The sequence below is a fragment of the Anomaloglossus baeobatrachus genome, chromosome 6 (assembly GCF_048569485.1).
Source record: "Anomaloglossus baeobatrachus isolate aAnoBae1 chromosome 6, aAnoBae1.hap1, whole genome shotgun sequence".
NCBI classification, from domain to species: Eukaryota; Metazoa; Chordata; class Amphibia; order Anura; family Aromobatidae; genus Anomaloglossus; species Anomaloglossus baeobatrachus.
In genome coordinates, this window is record NC_134358.1 from 201,009,452 (window position 1) to 201,023,042 (window position 13,591).

General features: G+C 40.5%; 1 protein-coding gene across 1 annotated transcript in view; it reads left to right on the top strand.

The window, feature by feature from the left end:
* Positions 1-13,591, top strand: part of ZNF407 (zinc finger protein 407) — a 678,079-nt gene that overhangs the window by 364,463 nt on the left and 300,025 nt on the right. Inside the window, exon 5 of the mRNA XM_075314622.1 lies at positions 12,062-12,228. Within this exon, the coding sequence (XP_075170737.1) occupies positions 12,062-12,228 (167 nt within the window). The remainder of the gene's footprint in view (positions 1-12,061; positions 12,229-13,591) is intronic.

Genomic DNA, 13,591 nt, shown 5'->3' on the forward strand with positions numbered 1-13,591 from the left:
TGCAGACAGAGACAGGGGTTGTGGCAAAGACACAGTACTGAACCCAGGTATGGTAAGGAATATCCTTTTTCTTTTTCATAAATGATCCTACTTTTAGTAGTTTATGAAAGGCAAAAACCTTTTAAACCCTCCACCCCCTGGCTATTTCTGTTTTTGTTTTTTTCCTACCCTTCTTCCAAGAGCCATAGCTCTTTTGTCCATGGATATAGCCATATGAGGGCTTGGTTTTTTGTCAGACAATTTGTACTTTTGAATGACACCAATCATTTTGCCACATACTGTCACAGGGAAAAAAATTCCAAGTGCGGTGAAATTACAAAAAATAAGCGCAATTTCACATTGTTTTTTTAATTTTTTTATTTACCTTATTCAATATATGGTAAAACGAATTTGGCAATATGTTTCCCCAGGTCAATACAGGCACACAGATACCAAAGGTGTATAGGTTGTTTTATGGAAGTGTTGAAAAAAATTCAGAAATTTGTCAAAAAATATTTTTTGCTTTTGTCACCATTTTCGAGACTTATAAAATTCTCATGAGGGCTTATTTTTTGCGCCCTGAGCTGACATTTTTGCTGATACCATTTCTAGGGTAGATTGGATGGTTTGTTAGCAATTAATGGAATTTGTTTTGTTAGCTTTTATTGCATTTTATTGCAATGTTGCAGCAACCAAAAAAACATCTGTAGAACTTTATGGTGGATTAATCAATGGAATACTCAGTAATAGCAAGGATAAAATAAGCAAAAACTGGCTACTTTTGACCTAGTGATGGGTCCTCTTCAATCCAGTCAGTTTATTAAAGACATCTTATGTTTGATGGAAGTGAAGTAGAGATGATTGGGTCACTTTGCGGAACCTTGGCCTATGGTCCGTGATCCCACGCTATGGACGTGAATTTTCTTACCCTCTGATATCACAGTTTCGGCTTGTGATTTGCCAGGATTGAGAGTTGTCACCTGTACTTTGCATATTGAATAGAATGCATTGCGCCAAACTGGCAACTTAAATGCACCAGGGACACTGGAAACTTGGGGATTTCTCACAGCTCCTGTCTGTGGGCAGAGCGCATTGACCTGGACCATGAATTGGGGTTGCACAAGTGAATCGCTGTTTGACAAGCCTGTGTTTTACATTTCATGGAGGCTGGGTAAGGTCATATTCACACTTGGCAGAATCGTTGTAAACATTTCTGTAACTGAAAACCAGTTCCACTATTTTAAATGGGTTTACTTTGGTGGTAGAAACAGAATACGCCAGTCCCAGAAAGGTCTACCACAAACCTGCCGCATGTGAATGATGACATGGCGCTGGCTATTATACAGAGGTGCTGTGTCTTTCCTTATAACACTGATCACAAATTACCTATAACAGGGCAGTTGTGAAACTGTTAGGCTCAGAATTATATATTCTGGTGTATTCCCATCCATTGTCTGCTTCGGCTGTAAATATGGCGGTGTAAATAACTGCAGATTCAGGTCTTTCTTTGAAAAGATTTGTTGTCTATTTGATGTGCATTGTCGTTCCCCCCGTTGTATGTTCTTCTTGGTTTTCTAGATGTTTGAATGTTATCATGAATGCTGAATTTATGCCTGAAGGCATTTACTGTGCTTGTCATAAAGACTCTACCTTCAGGTTAATGTAAAGAACAAAGAATATTAATGTGTCCAACAGAATGAGCGGAGCGCACAAAGCAAGGACCATCCTCCAAACTTTACATGCAGGTGTGCTGCCGAGGCACAAATCATTGAGAAACAATGCCCTCCGTCATCGTGCAAGATGGTTATTACCGGCATAAGCATTTTTAGAGTGATTTTGCGATGCTAAATCAAACACGTGTGATGTAAAATAGATGTATGAATGCTATTTATATCCAAGTGTTAGGTCTTTCAAATCTGAAAATGATTGCGGGTTTGAAAATGAGGGGTATATTTTATCATTTATGATCCTGTAAAGCAGCACAGAAACAAATGCATATGAAGAGATAACATTCTTTTAACCTGATTATTTATTTTACGCAGGATTGACTCCAAATAAATACACAGAAGCGACTAGATAGCGGGATTTATCTCAGGAATACAATTTCTGTCACAAATGTGAAATCTGAATAAAGTGCAGAGATGGGAGCAGATAAGATGTATTCTTCCTTGTGATTTACTGTGTTTTCCATGATGGCTTAGTGCAGGCGGGTTAAAAACCAGCTATACTTTGTAATAAAATGGCATTGGGTTCCTAGTGGTGTGACTCTCATAAAAGCATTCAAATTAATGACTTTTCTCAATATTCCTTTTATTTTTAACTTGCATTTTATAAGGGGCATATATCATATTTACAATTAGGAATTATTTTCAATTACTTCTATTGCTAATGCTCAATAAAATATATAGGACTGGGTTTCGTTCCCTGCCCAGAAAATAATGTCCTTGTTTATTTTCATTTAGACTGCGCCAATGCCCTGATATCCGTTAATTCATTACAATGTGCTCCCCCTAGTGGCTGACTCTTAGCGAAAAAAGGTTATTGCTCATGGGTCTTTAGCAATCTGGTAGCCATTAAAGAATGCTTAGCTTGTTCAAGTTTTCATTAACTACGATGTAAAGGGTTGATAGGAAAATAAGAATTACCTATTCAGTGGTTGAAAAGAATATCCTGTATGACTTTTATAAAAGACATGGGGAATTCATTACGTTTGGAGGAAAGGCGATTCTGGCATGTAGATAGGAAAGGGTTCTTTAAAGTTAGAGCAGTCAGACTGTAGAATTCCTTACAGTAAGAGGTAATAAGGGCATATGCTACATGTATAAAGGGTTTGGATGCTTTTCTCACAGCAAATAGCACTGTGGGTTATAAATAAGTGATAGAAAATGTATATCTAGTGGATAGAGATGTTTGGGTCGATGGGTCCTCCACCCACTCTTTCACAGCGTCTTTCATTGCTTGCAGTCAGACTGCCGGTTTCTATGATTTGTGTGGAGTGTAAAAATAAATTATTGGAAAAAATGACATGGAGTGCCCCGCATATAGATACCCAGTGCAGATAAAGCAGACTGCTAAAGACTGCAGCCCCCAGCTGTTCGTGTCTTCTTGGCTGGGTATCAAAATGTGAGGGACCCCATGCAGCGTTTTCAAAGTTATTTAAATATCAGACTCTCCTCTACCGTGGAAAGCTTCAAGAGGAACCTCAAGACCCATCTCTTCCAACAAGCCTACAACCTACATTAACCCTCAGTCCAGTACACCACTGTGCACCCAACTCTGTCCTTACCTATTGTACCATCACCCATTCCCTATAGACTGTGAGCCCTCGCGGGCAGGGTCCTCTCTCCTCCTATACCAGTCTGTTTTGTACTGTTAATGATTGTTGTATGTATACCCTCTTTCACTGTAAAGCACCATGGAATAAATGGCGCTATAATAATAAATAATAGTAATAAATAATTTTAAAAAACGACGTGTTGTCCGCCTCAATTTTGATACCCAGCCAAGATAAAGCGGACAGGTGGGGGCTGGTATTCTCAGGCTGGGGAGGCCCATGGTTATTGGCACCCCCTAGCCTAAAAATAGCAACCCGCAGCTGCCTCGGAATTGTCACATTCATTAGATGTGTCAATGCTGGCATTTTACTCGGCTTCTTCCATTTGCAATGGTGCTGTGGCAATCAGGGTAATATAAGGGGCTAATCACAGCTGTGATTTATCAAAAAATCACAGCTGTCCTCAAGCTTGAAGTTAGTAATGGGGAGAGGTCTATGAGACCCCCCAATTACTAACCATGTAAGTAAAAAGAAATAAACACAAAATACAAAGAAAAATCCTTTATTTAAAAAAACAAACAAAAACAAAACACCCTCTTTTTCAAATTTATTAACTCCCAAAACTCCCTGTAGGTCTGATGTAATCCACATACATGATGTCTAATGATGATCACAGCTCTGCAACATCTGAGATCACAGTGCGCGGTTACATTAAAAAACGTGACCCGCTCACTGCGGCCATCAGGGACACAATGACTGAGCTACAGCTGTGGTAGTCATGATGTCACTGAGTTCACCTGAGGTCACAACTGGAGGTTTGCACGGTACGCCAGCTGTGACCGTAGGTGAACTGACCTAAGGTGAACTCATTGAACTCCGTGACCTTACCTTAGGTGAAGTCTTTGAACTCATTGCCAGATTAGGTAATGTATGCACATGGAGTATTTGGTTACAGATATATCTGCATCTCCTGGTAAAAAATACACCTAAACCACATCAAAACTCATGCAGTTTTGGTGTGGGTTTTTTTTTACCAGGAGATGCAGATATAGTGCAGAAATGTCTGCAACCAAATACTCGCTCATCTCTACTGGTGAAGAAAAGTTGCATTTGATGTACCTGTGAATTTTTTTTTAACCTGTGTAACTTTCTAAAGTCAAAAGGTATGAATACTTTATGTAGGTGAAAAGTTATTATTGAACTACCTTGGACAGTGGATACTTTCTTTATATGCACCCATCACAGCTGACTGACGAAATTTTAGTCTGTGGTCTCGTCTTTGTCAAATCACCTACATTATTTCCTCAGATATTGAGCAGTAACAACAATACTGCTGTTGCATCATTTCCAGTTTTGTACTGTACTCTATGAAAAAGGTTGGGAGAGATCAGTCTGCAAAATCAACCCTGGAGCCTGCTGAGGTGGGTTATTGGAACACCAGTATGCCAGCATTAAAGGGGTAATACAGCTCAACTCAATATTATATCAGGAGGTAAGCGGGAGCCAATAATTACGCATCCACTGCTACCTACCGCCTCCCATGTGCGAGCAGAAGAAATTATATACTTGTCCGCTTCTACTGAATAGCACAGGTGCATGATACCTGCTACGCACAGGTAGAATAGGACAGGGGGACCATATCTGCCACTCACAGGTAGAATAGGACAGGTGTGGGATACCTGCCACTCACAGGTAGTATACAGTAGGACAGGTGCAGGATACCTTCCACTCACAGGTAGAATAGGACAGGTGCATGATACCTGCCACTCACAGGTAGTATAGGACAGGTGCGCGATACCTTCCACTCACAGGTAGAATAGGACAGGTGCGTGATACCTGCCACTCACAGGTAGTATAGGACAGGTGCGTGATACCTGCCACTCACAGGCAAAATAGGATAGGTGCACAATATCCGCCACTCACAAGTAGTATAGGACAGGTGCACGATACCTGCCACTCACAGGTAGTATAGGACAGGTGCACGATACCTGTCACTCACAGGTAGTATATGACAGGTGCACGATACCTGCCACTCACAGGTAGTATAGGACAGGTGCAAGATACCTCCAACTCACAAGTAGTATAGGACAGGTGCATGATACCTGCCACTCACAGGTAGTATAGGACAGGTGCGTGATTCCTGCTACTCACAGGTAGAATAGGACAGGTGTGTGATACCTGGTACCCACAGGTATAATAGGACAGGTTCACAACACCTGCCACTCACAGGTAGAATAGGACAGGTGTGCGATACCTGCCTCTCCGGTGCAATAAGACAGGTGTGTGATAGCTGCCACTCACGGCTAGAATAGGATAGCACACAATACCTGCCACTGACAGGTAGTATAGGACAGGTGCACAATACCTGCCACTCATGGGTAGAATAGGGCAAGTTCACGCTCATATATAGTGCCGTCACTGGTCCCACGCAGCTCCCAATACAGAAGTGAGTTGAGACAGGTTATTCCTTTACATTTATTAAGTACTTCGAAACATCATTCCAGGTTTCTTGACCTCTTGACTAGTTGAGACCACAATGGTTATTGCCATTATCTCCTCCTCCAATATAGACCACCCAGGACAAAAATGTTTTAATTGGATTTATTACCTGAATACTAAGGGTGGCATGTTGGCTCAGTTGTTAGCACTATATGCTTCAAGTGCTTGAGTCCTCAGTAGAGATGAGCGAACCTGAGGTTTGGTGTTTGGACTTTCATTTCAAAAACAGAGTTCAGGTGCTTTATGTATGAACACCACTCATGTGAGCATCGCTGTGCTCAGGTATGCTCGGTGCTCAGCCCAGTGCAAGGCGCTTGATGTGTTTAAACAGTGCACACTGGGGGTAACAACAGCATGACTGGATGTATTGCACCACATCAAAAATAATGGGAAAAACCCGTTCACCCACCCCCAGAAGAGATCTGTTTATGGCTGGCTGCATGTGAGCGGAGACACGAATTGTCAATCAGTGACTTCCATTGGGGTTCAGGTCAAGTTTGTGTCCCAAACCAAACTTAATTTAAAGTTTTGGCTGACCCCGCCGAACTGACCTTTGACGTGTCTGCTCATATCTAATCCTGAGTTCAAGTCTCACCAAGGATATTAGCTAGAAAAAAGTTTACCTGAATTAGTCACTGCACACACTGCAATATTCCATTACTTTATGCACAACCCCCACAGACCCTGGGAAAGAATAGGCTGCAGTACTGCTATAATTCGGTGTCTCCTAGGTTTTTCCTGAACTGCAGTGTTTGTGGCCCCCTCAATGGGGCAGAGATGCATTTCCAGAAGACTTAGTGGAGATCAAGCACAACAGCAGTTTTTGGTTATAAAATGATCGACTGGCTTATTTTTTTAAAAGGCTACCCAGTCGTGTTAATGGGTGTTCAAGGTGTTACGGACAGGTTCCATGAAGAGCAGCAATCACTTTTGCAAAATCTGCGTTGGAGATACATTTTGAATTATATTAAGACTGACAGAACCTCCTTTTATTCCACTTGTCCTAGGGTAAAAAGGTTGCAAGATTTCTCTCTCTACCTGATCTCATGTATTTTACAGAATGTAAGGAAACGCTGTGCGGCTTTACTACTGTGATGTATGTGTCAATCATTTTTCAGAAGAATGACAACTCTCTGTGGGAGAGTTTAATTCTACCTCAGTAAGACACAGGTAACAGTGTGATGTGTCAGTCGCTACATAAATAAAGTATAATCTATCTACATTTCCTTGGAATGCCTTCTGTCACTCTTAACCCTGGCGTTGTTATTTTTTGACCATTTAAAGCATTATTGACGTGTGTTACTATACTAAATATAATCTATGTAATTCATGATTACTGCACCAGTTCTTTTCAGGGCCAACCAGTTGCTTCCTAATTAATGTAAAAGAGAATAAAGAGCTGTATGGTGGGGTGTCAGGTAGACCACCGCATGATGGTGCGAGCTTGAGTCTTCACATGCAGTACAAGATGGAGAGCAATGGGTATTGTATGGTAAATAGTTGGAGTACATGCTTATTGGAAATACAGATAAGTCACATTATTACCAGTCTAATAGGCTTTTGTTTGATACTTTTGCATATTGAACTTCCCCTGTCCCCGTCAGCCCCCTGGCACAGCACCTCTATCAGAATCTTCTTTGTCCTACTTTGAGATCATGGGTCTAACATGAACATACAATACACAGTAAATAAAGGCCTTTAAAAGTCTTTATCCTCATGTCCGACCCGTCTCTTAGAAGCCCTTACTTGGCCTTTATGGCGCTTTGACCATGTGGCTTCACTTGGCATTCTCCAATTTTAGCTGGCTGTAGTGACGATTCTTTTAGTAGGTGTCTGTGATGATTATTAGATGTTCTCTACACCGGGCTCCTGTAAGTACTTACCTTGTAAAGTATCACCTCTCATATAGCCGGCCATTAGCACCACCACACACCATTAGTTTCTTGTGATTCACCTTCTATGTTTCCTGGCTCTATTCATATAATAACATGATACTGCTCAATGGTAATTTGCTATTGATATGGCTGTAAATAGATTGTATAGACATGTAATTTTAAAGGGAATCTTTCACCCTTTTGAGTTTGTTTAGATATTAACATTGGCATGCAGGTGGCTTAGTGGTGAAATTAGCCATACCTGTATGATTCCTGGATGATGGGACGTTAAACTAAAATCATCTTTTATATCTTCTGGGCTATGGGGTGTGTGTGCTGCCCGGAAGATAAGGCTGCCCCAGGTTTTCATTATTCAGAATCAGAATTCTATATTTTATTCAGCATAGCTGCGCCTGTACAGAGCCTACTGACTGATGCACTGTGGTACAAGTCACAGGCTGTGTGGGCCAGGGTTGCGGGATGCAGGAGTTTGGCTTCTGCTATGGGGAGCGCAGGGTCTCCTTGGTGGCTGCATGGTGCTGTGTTTTTAAAGAGGCTGGTAGTGGTTTCTCAGAGTAGGATGCCTGTGCAGCAGGAGGTGGAGGAGCTGCTGAAGCAGGTACAGCAGTGAGGGGCCGGCCGAGGTCACTGACGCCCCTGCACCAACCACAAGGGTGCGCAGTGCTGCTCTCTGTTATCTACCAATACACACACACACACACATACAGCTGATTCAGTGATGTCACCTGCCGCTGACGACCACACTCTGCTTATCTCTGTATATGAGTAAAGTGCAAATATAAATTACTTTATTAGAACACACACAACAAGGTGAAAAGTAAAATGGTACACTACCAGAATCTTAGGGACAGTTTCACACAGGTCCTGATAATATTAATAAGTTGCATTACAGACTGGTTACATTTCCAGTTAACCATTCTATTTCTCTAGATAAAACAATGAGGAAATTTGCCCATTGATCATCAGTTATTGGCATTCTGATATATTAAGACTGTAATTTGATTTTTCATACCTAGCAATTTTAGATTGATAATATGACAATAAGTATGTGAACTTCTAATTTGTGGGTTCTGCTATTTTTGCCACACTCATTGCTGATACTTACTTAAAAATAAATATTTAATCGTTCAGTTTCTATACACTTTTATAAGTAGTAGTTTTGGGCATATTGGAGAGCTAAGTGACGGTTTATGACTAGAGATGGGCAAACCCTTAGATATTAAGGTTCGGCATGTCCAGACAGATTTTTTTTTTTTAAAAAAATCGGGTTTGCGACTGGACTTAATTACGAACATCTGCTCGGGCGCCGAATCCCATATAAGTCTCTGAGTACCTGAACATTCTGCTGTAAAATGGTGGTAGAAAGGGCTAGGGGGATTAGAGCACAGCTGTAACACTACTTCTGGATCAGCTCACTAACCCTAATATATATTCACTGTCAGTCCCGGTGTCTCTGGTTGCAGTCAGACGACGCGTCCACCCTGTGTGACAGCGTCTGTGATTGGGTGATTTATTGGAATCTCATACACTGTCTGCATCCGTATCGTGGTTTAAAACTAAATAAATAATTGCCGTATGATCCCCCAATATTGTGATATCCCGTGCAGATAAAGCATACGGCTACTAGCTGCAGTGCCCAGCCATGTACTTATCTTGGCTGTGTATCAAAATAAGAGGGACCCCCATGTGGCTTTTTTTTTTTATTATTTAAATAAATAATTTAAAAAAAAAATGACTTGCGACACCCCCCCCCCCCCCAATTTTGATATCCAGCCATGATAAAGTTGATAGCTTGGGGCTGGTATTCTCAGGCTGAGGAGGTCCATGGTTATTGAGACCCTTCCAGCCTAAAAATATCAGCCTGCAGCTACCCAGAATTTTCACATCCATTAAATGTGACAATCCCGACACTTAACCCAGCTCATCCCGATTGCCCTGGTGCAATGATAACGGGGTAATATAAGGGGTTAATGACAACTCACAGCTGCCACTAAGCCCTAGATTAGTAATGGGGGGCATCTATGAGACCCCCCATTGCTAATCAGTAATTCAAAAGAAATAAATCTTTAATTTGAAATAAAACTCAAAAGAACACCCTCTTTCTTTAATTTATTAGCCCCAAACGCCCAAGTCCTATGTAATCCACATGAGTTCCAACGACGATCTCGACTCTGCTACGTACTGAATTTGTAGCGCGCAGGCCCATAACATGAACACCCACTGCGGCTGTAGACAAAATCTGACTGCAGCTGTGAACGGTGACATCACTTAGTTTATCTACAGTCACTTTTTATTACATGTGTCTGATAGGCTCTTTGTGATGCTGACCACATTGTATTGTACCAGTTGATGAACAGGAGAAATATTGGCTTATGTAGTTGGTTGGTTAGATGGTTAGTTAGTTGATGGCTTGGGTGGGGCCAACTCACTTGCTGCTCAACAAAGACACCTTGTGTCATCTACTTTTAACACCTTTGTCATGCTTTGGAATTTTGTGGGCGTACAGAGGTGAGTTGCTTCAGGTATGTTACTCTCCTAGAGGTGACACAGGAATATGCTAGGGAGCAAAAAGCTTAATAGGCTTTTATCCTGTGAGGTACTCACCTGGTAAAGTTCTGTGCCACACAGTAAAAAATGAAGTACAGTTAACAGATGCTGCAGTCCACAGGTTAAAAAAATGGATACATACCAGAAGGCAATAGGTTGACTATCTGCTCTGGTGAAGGACATCCCAAAGAATTTCCAGGAGACGTGATAGATTATTGCAGTTTGTCAACGCGTTTCAAAGTGATCTGACTTCTTCGTTAGTACACACCACTTGCACAACTTTCCTAGAGGTGTGAAAGGAAATTAAGAGTACTTCTAATGCCATGGACAGAGATGAGTGGACCCGTGCAAGTTCGATTCGGTGCGTTCAGCCGGACTTTAGATAAAGTTCGGATTATTACCCGTACTTGACCTGAACTGCAGTGGAAGTCACTAATAGTGCAATTTTTAAACAAATCACTTCCGAAAGAGGGTGTGCAGGGTTTTTTCCAGTTTTTATTTTTTCTTTGGTGCACACTACATCTGATCACACTGTTGTTACCCCCAGTTTGAGCCGTTCAAACACTGAAAGCTGCTCGCACTGGGCCGAACACCGACCATACCCGAGCACAGCAATGGTTTGCTTACTCTTACTGTCTTCAGAGTACCGCCACTCACCCTATTGATGAGGACAGTAGACACTTGACCCACATAGCAGAGTATGGACCAGAACTGACAATCACAAGTGATCCAACAGCCCAAGCCTCCCAATATAGCCAGGATTACAGGTGCGCACAATGGTTTGCTTACGTAAAGCACCCGAACTCCACACTCAAACTCAGTTTTTTTTGTCAAGTCCATGTTTGGTACGAACACTGAACTTCGGGTTTTCTCATCTCTACCCATGGATTGATTTGAGCCTCCAGCGACATGTGTGAATGTGATATCAGATGTACGTTTGGCACTGTCACATATGTGAAGGCTTTTCACCTATGTACAACAGATGGCACCTTGACCTCTTACAGGCTCTATAATAGTTAGCAACCGAAATTAGTCAGCGGCCTTTTCAAATTACCAGAGTTGGCTGGAAAGAATTGTGGCAATGACACACAACATGGCTCTGCTCAGAATGCCACATAGACTGTGAGTCCGATCCCTGCGGTGGTCTTGTGAAGAAGTCCCAACAAATAAAGATGTTTTTATTGCTTTTCATTGTTGTATCTAGATCTATATGTTGTGTGTAAATGAAAACTAAATATATGTTTGCTATATGCCATCAAGATTTACTAGAATGTATTATAAAAGATATAACTGCATTCACTTACCATTGGAGGTAGTGGAAAACAATTTGTTCAGCTTTGAATGGTCTATTTAAAGGACTTTCTATGAACTGCGGTACATTGCTCACCCCCTCCCCATGACAGAAGGGTTAAATGTGGCAGCGTAGCAAAGATGTATTTCAGCCCAGTACAGCATTTAGCACCACTTGGCTGTCGGAGCGCTCTTGAACAGATAGCTTTTCATTTAGCCTTTGCTCTGACAGCACATGCCCTGGATAAGTGGTATAGGTCTGTACAGGTGAAATCTATTCTCACATTTGCCTCAGGGGCGACTGGACTGTAACAGAATTTTTCAAACCCGTTGGGCCCAACCGCAAAGCGGAGAATAAATGGCTGACGTGCAAGGCCTCGACAGAAAAATCAATGCCTGGTTATACAGACATGACAGACCTAGGCTGCAATTCTCCTTAGCAGAAGCGCTGCATTTAGCATGGCTCAGCGTGTAGAAGCCTCGTCTCTGGCTTGGAAATGTGCATGTTGATAAATATAAGAATTTTTCGAGATGCCAACGTTTGATGCCTTCATTTGTTTATTCTTTTATTCACCAGGAAATTTGCCTGTAACGTCTGTGATAGAAGTTTTAGAGAGAGATGGGCCCTGAACAACCACATGAAGCTGCACACAGGCGAGAAGCCATTTAAATGTACCTGGCCCACATGCCATTATTCTTTCCTCACGGCCTCCGCCATGAAAGATCATTACAGGACTCACACAGGTCTGTTAGAAATTATGTGTTCATTATCTTGCTGGTTATATATAAAACCTGTTTATGGGCAAGTAATACTTTTTGTTGTGTTTTTTTTTTTTTAATTAAAGCAAAGATGTTTTAACAAACCCCATTAACATAAACATTGCGAGAGCCGACACCGTCCACTTTGAAACATCCCCTTGTATTTCTAGATGCTGTAAATGAAAATTGAATCTTTATGGTGCCTTATTTTAGTCTCAGAGATAAATGTTCCCGTCTCGCTCTCTAACCGTGGCTACAATATTGCTACCTCGTCTTGTACTTTGCTTATATTCATCTCTCTGTTCTCTGTTATCTTTAGTGTTATTTGTATAGTTTTGTATTTTTATTTTATCATTTATAATTTATTATATTTTCCTTTTCACTTTTTTATTTTCTAACTTATTTTTTGTATTTTTATTTCTTCAATTATAATTTAATATACTTTATTTTTCACTTTTTATTTTAATAGTTTAAGTAGAAAAAAACTAAACTTTTGTGTATTTTTATTTTATCAATTATAATTTGATACATTTTATTTTTCACTTTTTATTTTATAACATTTTTTGTATTTTTATTTTATCAAGTGTAATTTAATATTTTATAACTTTTTTTGTATATTTTATCAATTATAATTGAATATATTTTATTTTTCATTTTTTATTTTAACAACTTTATTTTTGTATTTGTATTATATCAATTATAATTGAATGTCTTTTTTATTTTTCACTTTTTATTTTAATAAAGTTTGTCTTTTTTTAAGTATAAAAAAATAAACACCAAAAACTAATTTTTAGCCATTGAGGTCATCACAGTGTCACGAGTATCCTAGGTTATTTAGTTGTCCCCATATCCACTGTCTTCTATGTAGCAAGGAAATTATTAACATCTGCTTCGCTCCCACTATCATGAAAAAGAATGAATGAAACAAAATGGCCCAGTCACTGTCCCGTGATCCAGATGTTCGCATCTTAGGTGAGGATTCGAGGTTAAAAAGTTCTTTATTGAGAAATATCCCAAGCAGTTGGTGGGAGGCCGGGTCTATTTAACTCCTCTGTCAAGGGTGTTGACGATTTAAGGTCTCCAGCCTGCCCTGAGAGATCACTTATATCGAACCGCAGATGAAAAGCCAGTGCAGATGTAATTTATCGTCGGTGTTTCCTTCTAAAGAATAATTGTGGAGACTTGGTTAGATCAATAATATAGATTTTTGTTGTTAGGTCTTGTAGTCTGCACCATAATGAGAGAGAGGGGACAGTGGCTGTTTTCTAATAGAATATAAAGGATTAGTTTCCGTGTCTTTCTGCATTTGAATGCAAAATGGCACACTTGAAACTAATTCAAGATGTTA